Source organism: Astatotilapia calliptera, unplaced genomic scaffold, assembly GCF_900246225.1.
Source record: "Astatotilapia calliptera unplaced genomic scaffold, fAstCal1.2 U_scaffold_2, whole genome shotgun sequence".
Classification (NCBI taxonomy): domain Eukaryota; kingdom Metazoa; phylum Chordata; class Actinopteri; order Cichliformes; family Cichlidae; genus Astatotilapia; species Astatotilapia calliptera.
This window is the reverse complement of record NW_020535729.1, coordinates 389011-410978: the sequence shown is the minus strand read 5'-3', so window position 1 is coordinate 410978 and position 21968 is coordinate 389011. Positions and strand designations below refer to the sequence as shown.

The 21968-nt window shown below is 41.1% G+C and overlaps 1 protein-coding gene, 2 long non-coding RNA genes and 1 pseudogene across 7 annotated transcripts; 1 reads left to right on the top strand and 3 right to left on the bottom strand.

Annotated features, from left to right (window-relative positions):
• Positions 1 to 816: 816 nt before the first annotated feature.
• LOC113017795 (uncharacterized) lies at positions 817 to 19251 on the bottom strand. Its single transcript, XR_003271579.1, has 2 exons — positions 19061 to 19251; positions 817 to 1250 (listed from the first exon to the last, which is right to left on the bottom strand). It is a non-coding gene; the product is annotated as an uncharacterized LOC113017795 (long non-coding RNA).
• On the bottom strand, positions 3272 to 4746 carry LOC113017766 (nuclear factor 7, brain-like). The gene has a single exon (XM_026160882.1). The coding sequence runs from the start codon at positions 4729 to 4731 to the stop codon at positions 3358 to 3360; it is 1374 nt and encodes a 457-aa protein (XP_026016667.1). The 5' UTR covers positions 4732 to 4746; the 3' UTR covers positions 3272 to 3357.
• Positions 6488 to 12140, top strand: LOC113017780 (uncharacterized). Of its 5 annotated transcripts, none has more exons than XR_003271560.1 (8): positions 6488 to 6566; positions 6685 to 6983; positions 7719 to 7954; positions 8045 to 8240; positions 9427 to 10320; positions 10413 to 10593; positions 10678 to 11014; positions 11238 to 12140. It is a non-coding gene; the product is annotated as an uncharacterized LOC113017780 (long non-coding RNA). The 5 variants fall into 5 exon arrangements; XR_003271563.1 differs by having other exon boundaries at positions 7719 to 8240; positions 9427 to 9605; positions 9720 to 10320; XR_003271562.1 differs by having other exon boundaries at positions 7719 to 8240; positions 9427 to 9605; positions 9711 to 10320.
• A 349-nt stretch (positions 19252 to 19600) lies between the features above and the next one.
• Positions 19601 to 20987, bottom strand: LOC113017754 (nuclear factor 7, brain-like; annotated as a pseudogene).
• Positions 20988 to 21968: the final 981 nt, after the last annotated feature.

Below are 21968 nucleotides of genomic sequence, written 5' to 3'. Positions count from 1 at the left end.
TTGCGTTGCTCCAGGATCTCTTTAGGGAAATGGTGGTTTATGCTGAAGTCCAAGTTGACGCAACTCTTCGCTGGTCTTTCTATTTGAAATGTCCGAATTTGGCCACAACAGGATGCTGTCTCCCGGCACCCTCTTAGGTCTGAGACAATGGACTCGATCGCAGCTTTTAATTAGTTGCTTCTGCATCCTCTTCAGCAGAACCCGAGATATCAGAAAACACATAGTTCTCTCTCATACTACAGGCCTGCATTTATTTTCTGTATTATGATGGGTCACATTCTCAGTTACAGACTTAACTCAGTCCCGTAGCGAGGACTTTTTAGCAGCGACCGTTTCCACCTTATTCTGGCTGAAATCCAGAGATTTTCGCAGGGATTTAAATTGCTGGTGTAAAATCTTCAGCAGGGACAACATCGCATCCAAGCTGGACCATCGCCTATCAACTGACTCCAGGAGTTCGATAAAGTCGTTGTATTCTTGGAGAGCGTCTAATTTCTCCTCCCTGTGCTCCAGGCTGTTGGAGATGATTATACAAATTTGGTTAATTATTTGTCAATTGATTGTATACTATAACTGAAGCTTTGTGAGCTAACATTTAGAGGTTTTTTTTCTTGTCAACTCTCCAGCATCTGATGTGACCTACGGCATTTTCCGTCACTTCCCTCTCCTTACCTGGGTGAGGTAAGGAGAGGGAAGTGACTCATTACTTCCACAATAGAAGGATCTCACTTTAATTATAATCAGACAAAGTCAATCAAATGCAAACAACCACAATTGAAATATCAGAAACATTTCATATATGGAGTTGAACATGAATCATTGTTTAAAAATATATTTATTGTTGTCATAAAGAATCAACTGGGCAACAACAAACTGCTGCTCTCACTAAACACATGGGCAACTGGGTCCGTCCATATCCCAGCAAACTAAATCGTCTCCATGTATTTCTTTAACTTCAGGAGCATTTTGAAACTGAACCTGACTGGATGCTGTCTTGTCTGACTAAAGCTAACAGACTACAATCCAGAGGAAAGTGGGATCTATTACAAACTCCTGCATTATCAGCCATGATGGACAATTTGTTTATGGTGTTTACACTTATTTGTGAAATATTGTTTCGTATTAACATTATTTATATTTTATCTTTAAGCTGGGCTATCCTGAGGATCAGTGCATCTTTCGCTCTTAAACTCCTCCTACAAACTCAGACTGAGTTTGTAGGAGGAGTTTAAGTCTCTTCTCCTGCAAACCTCAGGTGGGCTTTGTTTCAATCTGGCAAAAGAATATTTGAATGTTTTGCATCTCTTTGTGCTTTGTGACATTTTTCTGTTGTGAAGACATGTGAGACTTTTTGAGTCAACTATAAAAACAGTTTAAGGCAAAATTACACTTCACTTTAGATGAGGTCACAAAAAAATGCTTAATAACTTGTAACTGTGGCAAACAATGAATTACAAAATTATATTTTAAAATAAGCATTTATAACACATTTATTAACACACAGACATGAGCTAGATGTGCATCTAAATACTTTATCACTTATTTAAAAATGATACAATGAACATGTTATATGGGGCTGTATTAATCAAGAATAAACATTTAGAAATGAACAGTAAGGAGAATTAATGCTTTATAAATGATGAAATAAGAACTTAATAATAGCTTACTAAAGCTTAATAGTTCACACATCAAATAGAAACATGAATCACTTGTAATGATTAGAAACTTGATAGAATTTCAAATCTAGTTTGGGGAGTCATTCAGTGAGAAACAGTGAAATGATTTTCCATGTGAAAAGGTGGACAGCAGAAACAGAAAGAAACAGTGAAACTAAAAGAGAAACAAAGAGCTTTGGAACAACGAGGCAGCAGGAGGACAGCTGCAGTTTAACAGCTTCAACTCACTGACAGGAATTGAAGCTGTTGGAAAGAAAAAAAGCATCTGGACTTCTTTGAGTTGCTTGAAGACGTTTCACCTCTCATCCAAGAAGCTTCTTCAGTTCTAAGGCCAAATGGTGGAGAGTCCCAGATTAAAGCCCTGTGGGAGTGTCCCACCCACTAAGAGGGACAAAGGACCTTCTGATGATCCTCTACCTAATCACATGAGCCAAGGTATGAAAGCGGGTGTGGGTCACAATCAGCCAGGGTTTCGGGTGAGCTCATTGTGAAACCTGGCCCCAGCCTATCATGCGAATTCCTGAGATCAGATGGCCCAGGATGTGAGTGGGCGTTAAGGCGTCTGGGAAGGGATCTCAAAACTGGATTATAGATGGCAGAGAGTTGGTGTCGTAAACCCCCGCCTCTGTTCAAAGATGGTCGCTCACAGTGGACATAGATGGCTTCTTTCACTCCTCTTTCAAACCATCTGTCCTCTCTGTCCAAAATGTGAACGTTGGCATCCTTGAAAGAGTGTCCTTTATCCTTAAGATGCAGATGGACTGCTGAGTCTTGTCCTGTGGAGGTGGCTCTTCTGTGTTGTGCCATGCGCTTGTGAAGTGGCTGTTTGGTCTCTCCAATGTAGAGGTCTGAGCATTCCTCGCTGCACTGTACAGCATACACCACATTGTTAAGTCTGTGTTTTGGCGTTTTATCTTTCGGGTGAACCAGTTTTTGTCTGAGTGTGTTGCTGGGATGTCGTGCTTGGAGAAAACTCTCCTGAGTTTCTCTGATACACCGGCTACATAGGGGATGACAATGTTGTTGCGTCTGTCCTTCTTATCCTCCCTCGCTGGTGTCTGGTCTTCTTTCCTGTGCATCTATGCTGACTTTATAAACGCCCAGTTAGGATAACCACATGTTTTAAGTGCTTCCTTTACATGTGTGTGTTCCTTCTTTTTTCCTTCAGGCTTAGAGGGAACATGTTCTGCCCGGTGGTGTAGGGTCCTAATTACTCCAAGTTTGTGTTCCAGAGGGTGATGGGAGTCAAACAGGAGGTACTGGTCCGTATGTGTAGGCTTCCGGTAAACTTCGATGTAGAGGTTGCCGTTCTCTTCAATGTGCACGGCGCAGTCCAGGAAAGGCAAACAGTTATCCTTTGTGTCTTCCCTGGTGAACTTGATGTTTTTATCCACAGCGTTAATGTGCGCAGTGAAGGATTCCACTTCTTGTGTCTTGATTTTGACCCAGGTGTCGTCCACATATCTGTACCAGTGGCTGGGTACTCTTCCTTTGAAAGAGCCAAGAGCCTTCCTTTCCACTTCCTCCATGTAAAGGTTGGCTACAATAGGTGACACGGGGGAGCCCATGGCACAGCCATGTTTTTGTCTGTAAAAGCCTTCGTTGTATTTGAAATATGTAGTGGTGAGGCAGAGGTCTAACAGTGACAGGGAACAACATTAGAAATATAATCATCCTCAACTCATCTGCCCCACTCACACTGAACCTTCAAAGGCAACACTTTAGCTTTATCGTAAGTGTTAATGTATGGAAACATCCTGTGAGTGAAAGTGTGTGTGAAGGTGTGTATGTGTGTGTTAGTATCAGGATCAGAGAACGTCAGCTGTCCTCTGTTCCAGTCCAGATTCACTCTGATCCTCTGGAGCTTCTTCTGGACTGAGAGATCAGTGATAGCTGATGGTGAAAGTGTGTAGTATTTACTTGCACTGCACCCTATTCTCCATAAAACAGACCCTATGACTCCCTTCCTCTGCCCAGACTCTGCAAATACACCCAGTGCCCACTGTATACTGTCTCCAACCTCAACATCCCAGCTGTGACTCCCTGAGTTAAAGCCCTCAGAGCCCAGGACACAGCAGGAATGATCAAACCTCTCTGGATTATCAGGAAGCTGCTGCTTCTCTCCTCCTCGTCTCACACTGGTCAGATCTTCAGACAGGATGAGGTTTGGATCAGCAGTGTTTGGGTCCAGGATGAGAGGAGTGTAGGAGACCACGTCCTTCATGTTGTTCCAGATGTTGAAGGTCAGGTTGCCCAGGTGTTTGGCCTGGTCTATCAGAGCTCCTGAGGGCAGCTGTGGATCATCCAGCAGGGGGCAGCGCTGGACTCTTTCCACTGCAGCCTTGTAGTTGTGCAGGAATGAGACGTCTTCAGCTCTCAGCTCCTCCTCTGTGGCTCTGACTGTGTCTGAAAGAGCTGCTATCTCTCTGCTCAGAGCCTCCATCTTCTCCTTCATCATCCCACTCTTCTGCTCCTCTTCCTCCCTCAGTGCAGCCAGCCTGGCCTCCTCTTCCTCTGCTAGAAACTGGTGAAGCTTCTTAAACTGCTCCTTAATCTGCCTCTTTGTGTGTCGGGCCTGGACCTTAATGTGTTCTGCTGTTTGATCAAACTTCACTTGAACTTCTTCACAAACATTTAACTTCTTCTTTAAGGGCTCCAGAGTTTCCTGAAGTTCCTTCTTGTGTTGTTGTGCAGCTTCATCGATGGGTCTGAATCTGTGATTGGTGTGTTTTTCTGAGTCTCTGCAGACGACACACACTGGCTGCTGATGGTCCAGACAGAAGAGTTTGAGTTTCTCAGAGTGCAGACTGCAGAGATCCTCTGAAGCTCTCTCCTGTAAGAACGACTCACACAGGTTCTTTAAAGCTCGGTTTAAAGGTGGATGCTTCTTTGAAGATATTTCCTTACAAACTGGACACTCACGTTCCCCTTTCTCTCTCCACCATCTCTTCAGACAGTCTTTACAGAAGCTGTGGCTACATGACAGAAGAACAGGATCTCTGAAGACCTCCTGACAGACCGGACAGCAGAGAGCCTCCTCTGAGCTGGAAGCCATTGAGTCTGTGAGTGAAGCTGAAAACAGCAGACAGGAAGTACAGTCAGTCCTGGCTCCCCTCCCTCCTCTACCACCTTCACTGAAACTTGCTTTGAGTCGTGTTTTTGCTCAAACTCACATTCAGTGTGTGGAGCGTCAGCAGCTTGAAGCAGCAGTGTTGGAGTTTTCCACTTTTCTCTCCTGTAGCTGGACTCACTCAGAGGAAGCTGCTAGTTTGGTCTGAGCTCAGTCTGATCGTCTGTGCGTCTCTCTACACTGAGGACGAAGAACGGCCAGTTTCTTCTTCTTCTTTCTTACAGTTGTACTGGCGGTTGGCAAACAATTGAAAGGTGCATTACCGCCACCAAGTGGTATGGAGTATGGTCTGGAACGACGCTCGAAAAAAAAAAAAACTTTATATAAGCAGGTCCTCTTAGCGTGGACCCTCATGTATAAACACAACTTCTCACCTCACAAATACCTCATCTGGAACAAAAGAGATATAAAAATTAATCACTTTTCCTGGAAACTTCGGTCCAAAATGGGATCCTATTGGTGGCTCAGCTGGTTAATAAAGAGGGACAACTACTTACTTACAACGACTTTATTGCACTATATAATTTTCCAATGAGTGTTCAGGAATTCTTAATGGTGCTTGGTGCCATACCCTCATTGACTCTAATATTATATAAAAACACTGACAGCTCAATATCTGCCTCAGTCACTCTCCCTGATCCAGCTGAGTCACCAATAGGAAAAATCTGCTTTTCACAGGAACTTGGTAACAGCAATAAGAGAATACGTAGTTTATTCCAAGAAGATATCGTCTCTCTCCCATATATAATATCTTATTGGAACCGATATGTTCCAGATATCAAGTGGAAGACAGTCTGGATGGTCCCCATAAATATTTGATTGTAAATAAGGTGAAAGAAGTCTCATTTAAAATTCTACATAAATGTTATCCAGCCAGTCACTACATGGTAAAATTTAAAAGGGACATTAATACTAATTGTACTTTCTGTGGGGATCATCCAGAAACTGTGACACATCTTTTTTGGTACTGTTATTTTACACAGAGATTCTGGAAGGAATTTAGCAGGTTTGTTATTGTCCATATTTTAAGGGAGTTTTCTTTACGATGGGAAAATGTTTTATTCTGTTTCTTTAAGTTCCCCAAGAAGTATGATAAATGTTTTTATATGATAAATTTGTTAATACTTTTAGCTAAATTTTTTATCCATAAATTTAAGTTTACTAACAAAACACCATATTTCTGTCATTATTTTAAGGATGTGGAAATGTACATACAATCAATATCAGACTCCACCAACAAAAAGGCTCTCAAAACAATATATGTATGTGAATTTTTGCGTGTATTCTTATAACTCTTACCTTTTTCTTTTACCCTTGGCTTTTTGTGTTAATGTTCTGTTGTTGTGTATACTTCATCTGTTCGTATGTTGTATACTCATTGTTTGTTAAATTTAAAAAAAAAAAAGCCAGTTTCCTGGTTTGTTGCGTGTTAAACACGTGGGGGCGGAGCTTCATTCAACTTCCTCTTATAAATGTGTGAGTGTGACAGCAGAGCGCAGACTGTCACCGCAGGTCAAAAAGTAAACATTTTGTGAAGTTCAGAAAATAAAGCATGACTCAGTGTTGCAGCTGTTTGGCAGTTTTTATTTCAAACTTTCTTCTGATTATTAGAAGGGCTCACCCCGCCCGCAGACTGTGGACCAATAGGAGAGCTGGCCCACTGTAGACTACCAATCGTCTGTCGACGGAAGTTGCGTCACCAGAAAACAACAACGGCACCTCCGCTATGTTTGGAAAGTCGCTTTTCGTTTATCTTTACAGTAAGTTATCCACTTTAAGATATTTGGATCTGGATTTAGCTGAAATGACACCAGGATGAAAAGCTCATTCAACCCTTTACGTCATGGCCAATATCTAACCTATTACTGCCATTTCTAGTCTTTTCAGTGGCGACACCAGCAATTCGCGTTGTTAATCCCGATGCACGTCGTCACTCGGCCCTACTTAAGACAACCAAAGAGGCACGTTACTGTGGGCAGTATGGTCTTCTCCAAACCTCCACTGGAGCTGCTCAGCCAAATCACTGCGTTGACTCACGCAGAGAAGCTTCTCCGAGCAGATTGTATCCACGCGCCTTCACGTCAGCAGTGTCTGGGAGAGCTGGTGGTGCCATTAGGACAATATGAAAAGGCACCGCTTCGGTGGCTCGTTACAAACGATGTCGGATATATGAAGTAGTAAGTGTATCATATATTTAATATCATACTAGGCAGGATTACTAAACCATTAATACTCATTTACCTGAGAATGGCTATTGTCAGCATATGTTGCTCGTTGTAAACTTTCTTTAAGTGTGTAACATTCACGATGATATTGCTGACGGTATGCATGATTCCGGCATACTTGACAGGCGCAGAACGGAGCTGACAAATAGTGATGGGCAGATGAAGCCTCATGAAGCACTGAAGCTTTTCATCCAATTGGTTCACCCCAACGCGAAGCTTCTTGAAGCTTCATTTGCTCTAGCAGGACACCTACTGGACGTAAAAATATTAGTTGGCATGAATTTGAAGAGTGTGGCATTTTGCACACAGCCTGTAAATGTCAACAACAAAAGGAGTGTGTAAAACATGTATATTGTAGTGATGGCAGTATACTGTGTATATTTATGCTGGCAGTATGGAAAATGATCATTTGCGGCAAAGTTCGAACTGCTTCCTGAACCAGTCACGTGGTACAGCCGGGCAGCGAGGCTTCGGACGTCATCATTTTCAGCTCCTCCCATAAATGAAGCAAGCCTCGATACGCGCTTCGCGGAAACGCCCCCTCCATTACTCGACACACGCTCCGAAGCCTCGATACAGAATGTCACATCACTACTGACAAACCCACAAAGAAACGGAGAGATGGGGAACCACCTTTTTCTACAAAGTAATCGTAATTACAAAACTGCTTGTTCATCCCATTTATAGATGTACTAAAGTCCCAACACTCCTCGTCCTGGAGTGAAGTCTGACAAGCGGGGAACTGGGCAGACCTCAGCTTTCCTGTCCAAGGAGTTTGAGACCACTGTACAGTCACATCAAAATAATTTTGAGTCCACAGAGGCTGCTGTACGGTCCAAAAACATGACACAGTTTGACTGAGTGAGTCACCTGCATCCCAGGGTCATGATCATGCCATACAATTACCTTTGAGTCACTCACCTGTAAGTGCTGTTTATTTGAAATCCAAACAATTTCAGTTAGAGCATTTGTATGTGTGTGTTGTATTCTATGTTTTCTGTGTGTGTTTCAAGTGGAGACAGAGGGATGGGCATGTCTCTGGGAAAATCCTGATATATCCCATCTGGTGACTTTTCCTGGCTTAAAAAGGACACTGACAGAGGGCTGTTCACCCCTGTTCAGACATACAAGGACACTACTGTTGTGTTAAAGAGGCGACGGGTGATGAAATCACATCACATTTGTTTTTACCCACCAGAACCTCCTGAGGTAGGGATGCACCGATACTGTAAAATGTGTGTGTACTCATACTCGTAAAAGTTAACCGATACCAACTTATTTCATTAATCAGAGGGTGGCTTGTCATTTTTGTTGTAGTTTTTTAGATTGGCCACTAGGGGGACATCCCGCGCTAAACAGGCACAGGGTTAGGTGAGTGAGACTGACGGCTCCAGGTAAAAAAGAGAAACTGGAGGCTGCTGTAGCTAGGCTAAACAAAATGTCAGCAGTGTGGACCGGAACAGCCAACTTTAACTCAGGTTTTGGAAAAGCAATGAAAAATGTCAAGAGAGAATCCACGGGCAGCTTAAATAACAGAGGCTCTGACTCATTTTATCGCTCTGGATGACCAGCCAATGCCGGTCATGGAAAACATAGGATTGCACCATCTTCTCAGCATACTCGAGCTGCGATATGAAATTCCCAACCGCCCATACATCAGGGAGATAGTGGTGCCAAAACTTTCTGAAGAGGTAAAGACAAGCAATGTGTGCGCGACGGCACAACGGACGCCAAATACTTTCGTTATTTTGTTTGTTTGTTTACAATATGGACACTCTGCAACAATTTAAAAGTTTATTTTACTCTCAAACCTTATTTGTATTTATTTTATTCCAAACAGAAGTGTTTATTTATTATTCTGAAAGCTCTAGACAGTGCCAATAGTTCAGTGATATTTTGTAAAATTACAATGTGGAGACTCTGCAATAATTTAACAGAAGTGCTTATTTTCCACTTGAAAATTTTTTGTGGTCATTTTTATTAAGATTTTATTTTTTATCGGCAGGGAATATAATAAAACCTGTCTTCCAATTAATTGTATTTGTGTGTGTGTGTGGTAGAAGTATCGATTTTTGTACTCTGTATCGGCAAGTACTCAGATCCAAGTATCGTATCGGTTTGAAAAAATTGGTATCGTTGCATCCCTATCCTGAGGTGCTGTGATCAGTGTACAGCTCTTTTTTTCACAGCCGCATATTTTTTGTGGCACTCTGTTGGAGTGTGAAAGTGCTCCTAGAAGTATCCTCAAGCTGATGAGTGTGAGGAGGTTCACCTATATAAGTCTGGCTATCACCACCGTGTAATTTCACATTAATATTTTACTCCAATGTAAACAGTAAAACCCCTATCCTGGATTCATATTTACATTTCCCCTCTTCTTCCTTATATACTTAAGGTATGTCACACCTGTGATGTGTCCAACTGGTGCATGATGCTTACTGAGGTCCTGTGCTGCGGGCCATGGACAAAGGCAGAAGTGGCAGAGGAGGGTTGGTGGCTCGCCTGGAGTTCAGGAATTTAATCACAGCTCAGTGAGGGACATCAAGCCATGTTCCCTGCCATCTTGACTAGCAAGTGAGTAAAATGACCATCATGTTCATGTGTATTTTAAAAGCTTTAAGTTTTTTTTAATTTTTCAATCGCTCACTCAATTTAACATCAAGATCTTAATTGTGAGAGTCCTTGCAGGCGTGGTGTGGATAAGAATGTTGCACGCCTTCTGAGAGACAGAACCGGCAGATAAAGAGAATCACATGAATCGCACTTTGTGCTAACCTGTGAGGAGTCCTTTGACAAGCTGGAACCAATGTGATGTGGAGTCATTGAGAGGTTTCACTTGGCCAATCAGCCTGTTCCCAACATTTTGGATGCTTGTTGTCGTGCAAAGGGACCATCAGTAGTAGAGGCCTTGTTTCAGCCTCGGGTGGACTGTGGGATGGTTGTGTGTCTGGACATCTTTCACTGGATCCCCTGGTTTGACGCAGCCATCCGTACAGAGTCTCATGCAAAGTACTCAGCATTTAAGTCTGCACTAGCTGGGGCGCTGCTGCCTTAAAACCGCGAAGACCTCAAGCTGCTTATAAGGGTCGCCAGAGCAAAGGACCCAGTAACAATGCAGTCTGTGTCTGCAGTTGTCTGCCTGTACATTTCCAGGGACAGGTAAAACAGCATGTGCGGAGGGTCACACTGACGCCCGAGGAAACATTTCGGATCATCCATTTGGTTATTGAGGAGCTGAAAGTTCCAGCTGGGCTGGATGAGGGTGGAGTGAGTCTGTTCAAAACACCTGGTAGGAAAGTCCTCATTCCAGAAGGTTATTAAAACAAGAATTTAAATTGTGACAAACTGAAGATCACATAAAGTTTGTCTGTTTATTTCCAGGTGTCATTGTTGAGGGCAGCACAGCAGTGACACCTGGAGTGCATTCAGGACCCAGCAGACACAAACATGTACAGGGTGGGTACCACAAGAAAAAACAACGTGGATGTTCCCGATTAAAAATGTCTGCGTGGAAGCAACAGCCTGGAAGGTTTTCACGAATAACTTCCTAACATGATTTCAGGTACACGGCTGTAATCTGTATACTTGTGACAAATTACACTTGTAGTCATGTCATTGACATTTCCATTATTATTGTTGTTTTCAGGTCCTCACTGATAAGTGGCTTTGCAAGGTGGAAGGAGGAGCTCAGATGCTGTATTTGGTGGTAAAGGATTTACTCTGCAGCACTGATCAATTGCCTCAACACTTGCTGTCAGCAGCTGTTTGGAGAACCTGTAGAAGTAAACATCTGTGGCCCAGCTGATCTCACATCCACTGAATTACTCAGACTGGAGTACTTGTTCAGCCAGAGCAGAGGAGACTCTGTAATTTTCTCTCTGTAGGACATCGTCAGTGATGGACCTGGTTCTGAGGAGGAGGTGGTTCAGCCTGAGCAACCCGAGCCAGATGATCCCGGTGAAACATTGCAGAGTGACGAGGAGGTATGTGACACTGTGCTGCATGCTGTCCTTCCCCACATTACACTCACCAATTATAACCTCCACTGTTCACCCTCCAGTCTGTGTGAGTAGCTAGGTTTACTTTTTATATGAGGGACAACATTTTTACATTAAAGCAAGGATTAAAACACACACTGCTTGTCTGAAAACAAAGACAATTGTTTATATATTTACCGACCAAGTTTGTATGGGATTCATTTTACAGGAAGATGCCTGCAGTACAAAAGCCATCCTGGATTTGAAAAGCTGGAAATGTTCTGCTCTGTGTTTGTGGAGATTAGCCTGATAGAGGACAAATTATCACTTACCGCTGAGCAGAGGAACAAGGTCCTTCAGTGTGGAGGGGCATGACAAGCAGCCACAATAGTTTAACCAGCTGTACAAGACCCACTGGGACAACACCCTCTACTGCCACACTGACAGGGATGACCTCGTTGATGCTGCTCTTATACAGAGAGTAAAGATGACCAAGTGCTAGGGACCCGCACAACGTGACATCAGCACTCGGAGCAACAGTTAAACTAAACACTTGTGGTTATGCTCACCTCAGGGTACTCACAACAGTCCAGAGAAAGTCTCTATTTTAAAGGCCTGTGAGCGAATCCAGCATCGTGTTCTGGTGGAAGATGCGGTTCTTTCTAAAATAAACATCAAGACTATGCGGGACTTCAACCATCAGCAAGAAACTATCCTCAATCTGCATGCAAGAAAACATACATAGGATTCAGTGCATGAATAAGTTCCTGAATCCTTTATCATCCACAGCTAAAATGGTTGGAAATCAAGTGCAATCATTTTGGACAGGTCTTTATCAATTAAGTTCTGTCTTGCTGGGGTCACAGACCTCTGCAAAAACTTTCTTATAGAGCTCTGGGTTGGTTTAGGTGGTTGTGGTGGTATACTGCATGATGCTGTAGATACTGCAGCAGCTACAGTTGCAGTAGACACACTGGCACCTTCATTAATATCACTCTCATTTGACTGTGTTTTATCTTCCCAGTGCACTGATGGGTGGACTGTTCTCAGGTCTCTGTGCAGGTTGTTTGAGTTCTGTGATATCTCTGTGAAGGTTCTCAGTCATCGTAGTCAAAGGAGCTTGCAAAGAAAAGCATCTGGACTTCTTTAAGTTACTTGAAGACGTTTCACCTCTCATCCGAGAAGCTTCTTCAGTTCTAAGGTCAGAAGGATAAAGGACACTCTTTCGAGGATGCCAACGTTCACATTTTGGACAGAGAGGACAGATGGTTTGAAAGAGGAGTGAAAGAAGCATCTATGTCCACTGTGAGCGACCATCTTTGAACAGAGGCGGGGGTTTACGACACCAACTGTCTGCCATCTATAATCCAGTTTTGAGATCCCTTCCCAGACGCCTTAACGCCCACTCACATCCTGGGCCATCTGATCTCAGGAATTCGCATGATAACGTGGGGCCAAGTTTCACAATGAACTCACCCGAAACTCTGGCTGATTGGGACCCACACCCAGTTTCACACCTTGGCTCAGGCGATTAGAGGATCATCAGGGGGTCCTTTTGTCCCTCTGTGGGGGGATACTCCCACTAGGTTTATATCTGGGACTCTCCACCATTTGACCTTAGAACTGAAGAAGCTTCTCGGATGAAACTTCTTCAAGTAACTTAAAGAAGTCCAGACGCTTTTCTTTGCAAGCTCCTCTGACTCTATGTGATATCCTTTTCTGGCACACTCTACACTCTGCCTTTGTATTGTCAATAAAATTGAAGTGGTTTCAGATTTTGCTTCTTTTCTTGGTGTCACTTATTTTCTTTATTATACCTTTCTAATGTGTCGATGTTGTCTCTTGTTGTTGCCCCTGGATCCTTCTCTATCTCGATCTCCTCCTATGAACGTAACTAACACCACTGGTGATGTTTTTTTTTTTTTTCCCTATTCAGGAATGTTTTTGTTCTTTTTTTCATTAAAAAAAGAAGAAAGAAATAATTTTACCTCATCGCAGCTTTCCCTGCTTCCCAGAGGACAGATGCTGATGTTCCAGTCAGGTTATTATAGTGTATATCAGGGGTGTCAAAGTCGTTTTAGTTTACGGGGCAACATGCAGCCTAATTAGATGTAAAGTGGGCCAAAGCAGTACAATCATAACATAATTACTATGTTAAGCTATGTGGGGGAAAAAATCGATACTGTGTAGTATTGTGATATTTTGTTTGCTAATAATGTATCGATACAGGGACAGCAGAAATCGATATTTTGTCACAAAAAAGGTTTTTGTGCTCTGACTTCAGAGCGTGTTGATCCTTTTTCTGAGAAAGGATCCTGACATTCCTTCACTGTCTAAATGTCAGTTTACTTATTTTAATTTAAGACACGTTTTATTTTAATTACGTTTAAAAAAAATTTATTTAATGTAAAATTATGTTTTGTTTTAACTCATTCACTGCCAGCCATTTTCAAATCAGGTAACTCCCCACTGCCAGGGTTTTTGAGCATTTTTACTCATTTTTGAAGAGCTTTTTTTGAAGAGTTTTTCAATTGACATCTATAGACGTCAATGGCAGTGAATGAGTTAATATACTTTCAAATTCTTCAGTTGCTGAATGGGCTGCATAGTTTTCATAAATTGCATAGTTCAGAATAGCTATATTTGTACCAGATGGTTGCATTCAGTTAAGTTGGACTAGACTGTAATACAAACCGTTCAGTTTGTCAACAATAAAACTGACTGAAATGAGAGAAAGACTGAGTGTGAGACTTTGATATTAGATAAATGAATTTTGATAAAGTTTACCTTTATGTACAGAATCTGAATATCGCAAAATATTTTTAAAAATTGCAATAATATCGTAACGTGCGTAAGTATCGTGATAATATCGTATCGTGGGACGTATGGTGATTCCCACCTCTAATAATTACCTATAAATAATAATAATACGTCCATGTTTCTCACTTTGATTTTATACAAAGTACAACAGCGTTACAAAATCTTCATATTTAATCAAATATCCTTTTAGTGAAGCTGTGAATATTGAATATTTTTCAACTTTTTCTACAGCAAGAATTCATTTTTACAGAACTATTTTCTTTAAGTGTAGTTGGTGTCTGAAGCAACATCTCAGATTCTTATCTGCAGTGATGTTAATATAACCAGGGAGTGATGCAGGGTCACGATAGAGCTGTCCGTCCACGTAGAGCCCTTATTAATGAAGACTTAGGAACAGGACATTGCGTTGCTCCAGGATCTCTTTAGGGAAATGGTGGTTTATGCTGAAGTCCAATCCTTTCACCTCCTTGATGCAACTTTTCGCTGGTCTTTCCACAACAGGATGCTGTCTCCCGGCACCCTCTTAGGTCTGAGACGATGGACTCGAGCGCAGCTTTTAATTAGTTGCTTCTGCATCCTCTTCAGTAGACCTCGAGATACCAGAAAACACATAGTTTTCTCTCATACTACAGGCCTGCATTTATTTTCTGTATTATGATGGGTCACATTCTCATTTACAGACTTAACTCAGTCCCGTAGCGAGGACTTTTTAGCAGTGACCATTTCCACCTTATTCTGGCTGAATTCCAGAGATTCTCGCGGGGATTTAAATTCCTGGTCTAAAATCTTCAGCAGGGACAACATCGCATCCAAGCTGGACCATCGCCTATCAACTGATTCCAGGATGTCAGTAAAGTCGTTGTATTCTTGGAGAGCGTCTAATTTCTCCTCCCTGTGCTCCAGGCTGATGGAGATGATTATACAAATTTGGTTTATTATTTGTCAATTGATTGTATACTATAACTGAAGCTTTGTGAGCTAACATTTAGAGTTTTTTTTCTTGTCAACTCTCCAGCATCTAATGTGACCTACGGCATTTCCCGTCACTTCCCTCTCCTTGCCTCACCCAGTTCTCTCAGAATTGGTAACTCTCGTAATCCTTGATGAGTGACAAACTACAGATAAGTGTGTAAGCACCAGTGATCTACACACTGCTTCTTACACTTTGAAGTCTTCCTATTAAGTTCATAAGAGCTTGTACTGTCAGTCCATCAAGTGTTCGTGAGCTCTCTTAAACACTGTTAAACTTTCATGGGTTTCTGTATGTATGCGTTTTTAAATTGGTCCCAATTCATATTGTTGTAATGTTAACACTTCTAATATAGAGGACAAAAAAGAAAACACCTGAAGGTTCAAAAAAAGCACTTGATTTTTTTAAATTTTTTATTATTATCTCTTTTATTGGGACAGCTGTTGAACATAACAGTAGTTTGCCTTTTTACATTTTCTTTGCTGTCAGATTTTAACTTATAATTGAAAAATAAAGAAGACAGAAAAAGAAGAGAAAAGAAAAGAAGAAAAGAACAAAAACAATCCCCCCCCCCCCAAAAAAAAACAACAACAAACAAACAAACAAACAAAAAAAACTAGGGTTAGGAGGCAGCAGGGCAGGTAGGTTTACGTAGTACTCAGGGTTGTAACATCATACACAAAATCACACCTCATATGCTTAACATAGTCTGTCCATTTAGACCATATTCCGTAGAAGGTATCCCTCTGAAGTTTAAGAGAAAATGACACTTTTTCCATTGTATAGATCCCTTGTACAGAATGTATCCAGTCTTCTATCGTTGGTGGTTCAGGCTTAAGCCATCTTCTCGTAAGAGGCTTTTTACTTGCGACCAGAAGGATATACAGGAGTCTTCTGTCGTTGGAATTCAGTTTATCCACTGGTGCATTGCACAAAAAACGATCAGAGGAGTATTGGAAGAAGAATGGTGCATTTTATGGACGATTTTGGACTACTAGATGTGTGGAGAGATTTACACCCAAATGACAGAAAGTATACCCACTTCTCAATTCCACACAATGCATATTCTAGGCTAGATTATATTGTCATGTTTAAGAATGACCTATTTAGAATTAAAAGCTGTGAAATAGGCGCTTGTACCATCTCAGATCATAACCCGGTTTATCTTGAGATCTGCCCGAATAGCAAAAATAGATCAACCTTATGGAGGCTGAATACAAACATTTTAAATTATCCAAATATTAAAGAGAGTTTGAAAGAGGAAATAGAAACTTATTTAGAGTATAATGAAAATGAGGAGGTATCTCCAGGAATATTATGGGATGCATTGAAGGCAGTAATTAGAGGAAAAATAATTAGTATATCCTCTTACCTGAAAAAATCTAGGTGGGAAAACCGTTGTCAATTAGAAGACAAATTGTTAGAGCTACAACATCTACATTCTGTGACGCTGGATGATGATATCAAATCTGACATAATAAAACTTAAGAAAAAAATAGATGATTTAAATATGATGGATATACAAAAGAAAATCGTTTTTATTAAACAACAGCAATGCGACGTAGGGAGGAAATCACTAAGACTTCTGTCTCTTAAACTTAGGAAGCAACAAGCAGAGAGGACTATACATAGAATAAAGAATCCTCTTAATGGACAAATAGAAACTGAACTGGGGAAAATTAAACTATGCTTCCAGAATTACTACAGAAAACTTTACTCCCAATCTCCTGTAGATAACAACTCTAGTGTCAATATTTTCTTGTCAGGTCTAAAGTTGCAAGGTGTGACAGAGGAACAAAATAAAATGCTGTTGTCCACAATAACTAAAGAAGAAATTTACTTGGCAATTAAAAGATTAAAGGGAGGGAAAATGGCGGGGCCAGATGGGTTCGGCCCTGAATGGTATAAAATAATGCAGGATCATTTGATCCCCACCATGATAAAGACATTTAATTGGGTAATGGAAAAGAAAATTATCCCTCCTTCATGGAGGGAAGCAATAATTTCCATTATACCAAAAGAAGGAAAAGATAAATTAGAATGTAGCAACTATCGCCCAATCAGTGTATTGAATATTGACTACAAGTTGTTGACATCTATTATCTCTAAGAGATTAGAAATGATATTACCTAGGTTAATACATAATGACCAAACGGGTTTTATTAAACATAGACAGGCCCAGGACAACATCAGAAAGGTTTTGCACATATTGCGGCAAGTTGACAAACAAAAATTAGAGACCTTAGTGTTAAGCTTAGATGCCGAGAAGGCGTTTGACTCAGTGAGATGGTCCTTTTTATACAAAGTGCTTGAGAAGTTTAATTTTGATAAATCTATAATTGATATTATCTCAGAGCTATACAACAAACCAACAGCTAAAATCAAAATCAATGGGGACCTCACCGAATCATTTATACTGGAACGAGGGACACGACAGGGTTGCTGCATTTCACCGCTGCTTTTTGCTTTGTTTATAGAACCACTAAGTCAGTGGATTAGGCAGAGTCAGCATATAACATGAGTACGAACGCCAGGAGGGGAACAGAAATTAGCATTATTTGCTGACGACTTACTTTTAACATTAACCTGTCCCTCACAGGCACTCCCCCATCTCATGGAAGCACTATCAAAGTATGGTTCTTTATCGGGATATAAGGTCAATATAAATAAAACGCAGGTATTAACTTTAAATTATGAACCACCAGTCGAAATTAAGAATCGTTATAAATGGAAATGGGATGCAGATAGCATTAGGTATTTAGGGGTGGTAATACATCGTGACTTCACCAAAATGTTCAATGCCAACTATGCCCCTCAAAATGAATCCATAAAATCAGATATACAAAGATGGAACACTATTCCATTTCTGGACCTACACTCCAGGATTGAATCAATCAGATTAAATATTCTTCCCCGACTGCTGTATTTGTTTCAGTCTCTACAGATTACCATACCACAAAAACAGTTTGTGGTATGGGATAGAACATTGTCAAAATATATCTGGAATGGGAAAAAAGCTAGAGTTAAATATAAAACGCTTCAATTAAAGAAAGAAAAGGGAGGTCGTGGGCTTCCCTGTCTACGAGAATATTATTGTGCAGCTCAGTTAAGACCGCTGATTTGTCTCTGTTGTCCAAACTACACCGCCGGATGGAAAGATGTTGAAGGAACAATAGTAAAAGAAATACCAGTTTCAGCTTTAATATCGGACATAAAATTGCAGAATAAAATACATATGGCAGATAAACCTATACTACAAATAATGATATCAGCTTGGAAAGAAGTAATAAAAATTGGTGGTTTGGAAAATGCCTCTAAGGTTTTAAGATGGTGTGCATATTATTCAGATTTTACTCCAAATCAATATGATAATAGATTCAAAAACTGGATTTCAAAAGGTATAACCAATTATTATTCATTTGTCCATAAGGGTGCATTTCAAAGCTTTGAATCTTTAAGGAGTAAACATGACTTGGGATCTGATGATTTTTTTAGATATCTACAGATCAGAAATTATTTTAATCAAAACTTAAAAGTGAACCTAAACGAATTACAATTTGTAGAAACATTCTTATTACTAACCAAATCTGAAGTGCAAAGCAAAATTATTTCTAAATTATATAACAGCATCCGGCGGTGTAAAAACGACAGCACTCTGTATATTAAAGCGAAGTGGGAAAAGGAGGGTAATTTGACAATTACAGAGAAGTGTTGGGCTCACGCATGCAAGATACAGTGGGCTACCACTGGGTCTAACGTTTGACGTGAATTTTGCTGGAAAAGCATTATGAGATTTTTCATTACCCCTGCTCAACAAAGATATCGAGGAATAGGTGATAAATGTTGGAGATGTGGGGGAGATGGAGCTAACCATTTCCACATCTTTTGGGACTGTAAAGATATTTGCCAGTATTGGTCTCAAATCCATGATCATTTACAAAATGTTTTTTCATTTGTTTTTCCTTCAACTTTTGAGACCATGATCTTTTTGTTTTTTAAACAGGTTTTGCCTAAACATGATTTCATTTTCATTTTGCTGACTCATTACTTCCACAGTAGGAGGATCTCAAATTCATTATAATCAGACAAAGTCAATCAAATGCCACGATGGATCATTTGTTCATGGTGTTTACACTTATTTGTGAAATATTGTTTCGTTATAACATTATTCATATTTTATCTTTAAGCTGGGCTATCCTGAGGCTCAGTGCATCTTTCGCTCTTAAACTCCTCCTACAAACTCAGACTCTGCTCCTGCAAACCTCAGGTGGGCTTTGTTTCAATCTGGCAAAAGAATATTTGAATGTTTTGCATCTCTTTGTGCTTTGTGACATTTAGTGAAGATATGTGAGACTTTTTTGAGTCATGAGCTACTTTTATTTTAATTAATATAAAAACAGTTTATGTACTTAATAACTTCTAACTGTCGAAAACAATGAATTAAAAAAAGATATAAAATTAGTATAAAGAATATATAAAGAAGAGTATATAAAACATTTATTAACACACAAGCTTGGAGCTCATATGTTTTAATTAAGCTCCATATATCTCAATAGACAGACAGATAAAAAACATGAATCACTTGTAATGATTAGAAACTTGATAGAATTTCAAATCTAGTTTGGGGAGTCATTCAGTGAGAAACAGTGAAATGATTTTCCATGTGAAAAGGTGGACAGCAGAAACAGAAAGAAACAGTGAAACTAAAAGAGAAACAAAGAGCTTTGGAACAACGAGGCAGCAGGAGGACAGCTGCAGTTTAACAGCTTCAACTCACTGACAGGAAACAACATTAGAAACATCATCATCCTCAACTCATCTGCTGCACTGACACTGACACCTTCAACGGCAACACCTTTGCTTTACCAACAGTGCTAATACATGGAAACATCCTGTGAGTGAAAGTGTGTGTGAAGGTGTGTATGTGTGTGTTAGTATCAGGATCAGAGAACGACAGCTTTCCTCTGTTCCAGTCCAGATTCACTCTGATCCTCTGGAGCTTCTTCTGGACTGAGAGAACAGTTTTAGCGGATGGTGAGAATGCAAAATATTTACTTGTATTGAACACTATTCCCCAAAATCCAGACAGTATGCTTCCCTTCCTCTGCATAGACTCTGCAAATACACCCAGTGCCCACCGTATACTGTCTCCAACATCAACATCCCAGCTGTGACTCCCTGAGTTAAAGCCCTCAGAGCCCAGGACAGAGATGTAATAATCAAACCTCTCTGGATTATCAGGAAGCTGCTGCTTCTCTCCTCCTCGTCTCACACTGGTCAGATCTTCAGACAGGATGAGTTTTGGATGAGCAGTGTTTGGGTCCAGAATGAGAGGAGTGTAGGAGACCATGTCCTTCATCTTGTTCCAGATGTTGAAGGTCAGGTTGCCCAGGTGTTTGGCCTGGTCTATCAGAGCTCCTGAGGGCAGCTGTGGATCATCCAGCAGGGGGCAGCGCTGGACTCTTTCCACTGCAGCCTTGTAGTTGTGCAGGAATGAGACGTCTTCAGCTCTCAGCTCCTCCTCTGTGGCTCTGACTGTGTCTGAAAGAGCTGCTATCTCTCTGCTCAGAGCCTCCATCTTCTCTTTCATCATCCCACTCTTCTGCTCCTCTTCCTCCCTCAGTGCAGCCAGCCTGGCCTCCTCTTCCTCTGCTAGAAACTGGTGAAGCTTCTTAAACTGCTCCTTAATCTGCCTCTCTGTGTGTCGGGCCTGGACCTTAATGTGTTCTGCTGTTTGATCAAACTTCACTTGAACTTCTTCACAAACCTTTAACTTCTTCTTTAAGGGCTCCAGAGTTTCCTGAAGTTCCTTCTTGTGTTGTTGTGCAGCTTCATCGATGGGTCTGAATCTGTGATTGGTGTGTTTTTCTGAGTCTCTGCAGACGACACACACTGGCTGCTGATGGTCCAGACAGAAGAGTTTGAGTTTCTCAGAGTGCAGACTGCAGAGATCCTCTGAAGCTCTCTCCTGTAAGAACGACTCACACAGGTTCTTTAAAGCTCGGTTTAAAGGTGGATGCTTCTTTGAAGATATTTCCTTACAAACTGGACACTCACGTTCCCTTTTTTTCTCCACCATCTCTTCAGACAGTCTTTACAGAAGCTGTGGCTACATGACAGAAGAACAGGATCTCTGAAGACCTCCTGACAGACCGGACAGCAGAGATCCTCCTCTGATCTGGAAGCCATTGAGTCTGTGAGTGAAGCTGAAAACAGCAGACAGGAAGTACAGTCAGTCCTGGCTCCCCTCCCTCCTCTACCACCTTCACTGAAACTTGCTTTGAGTCGTGTTTTTGATCAAACTCACATTCAGTGTGTGGAGCGTCAGCAGCTTGAAGCAGCAGTGTTGGAGTTTTCCACTTTTCTCTCCTGTAGCTGGACTCACTCAGAGGAAGCTGCTAGTTTGGTCTGAGCTCAGTCTGATCGTCTGTGCGTCTCTCTGCACTGAAGAAGAAAAACAGCCAGTTTCTTCTTCTTCTTTCTTACAGTTGTACTGGCGGTTGGCAAACAATTGAAAGGTGCATTACCGCCACCAAGTGGTATGGAGTATGGTCTGGAACGACGCTCGAAAAGAAAAAAGCCAGTTTCCTGGTTTGTTGCGTGTTAAACACGTGGGGGCGGGGGCGGAGCTTCATTCAACTTCCTCTTATAAATGTGTGAGTGTGACAGCAGAGCGCAGACTGTCACCGTAGGTCAAAAAGTAAACATTTTGTGAAGTTCAGAAAATAAAGCATGACTCAGTGTTGCAGCTGTTTGGCAGTTTTTCTTTCAAACTTTCTTCTGATTATTAGAAGGGCTCGCCCCGCCCGCAGACTGTGGACCAATAGGAGAGCTGGCAAACTGTAGACTACCTATCGTCTGTCGACGGAAGTTGCGTCACCAGAAAACAACAACGGCACCTCCGCTATGTTTGAAAAGTCGCTTTTCTTTTATCTTTACAGTAAGTTATCGACTTTAAGATATAAGCTGGATGAAATAGACATGAAAGAAAATATTATATGGTGTGGGCATTTTAATGCACACCATTGGTTATGGGTGAGTGAGAAAACAGACTACAATGGTAAAGTGTTAGAGGAATTTCCTCTTATATGTTTATTATATGTTTATCAAGGATGCAACGATACCAATTGTTTCAAACCGATACGATACCGATACTTGGATCTGAGTACT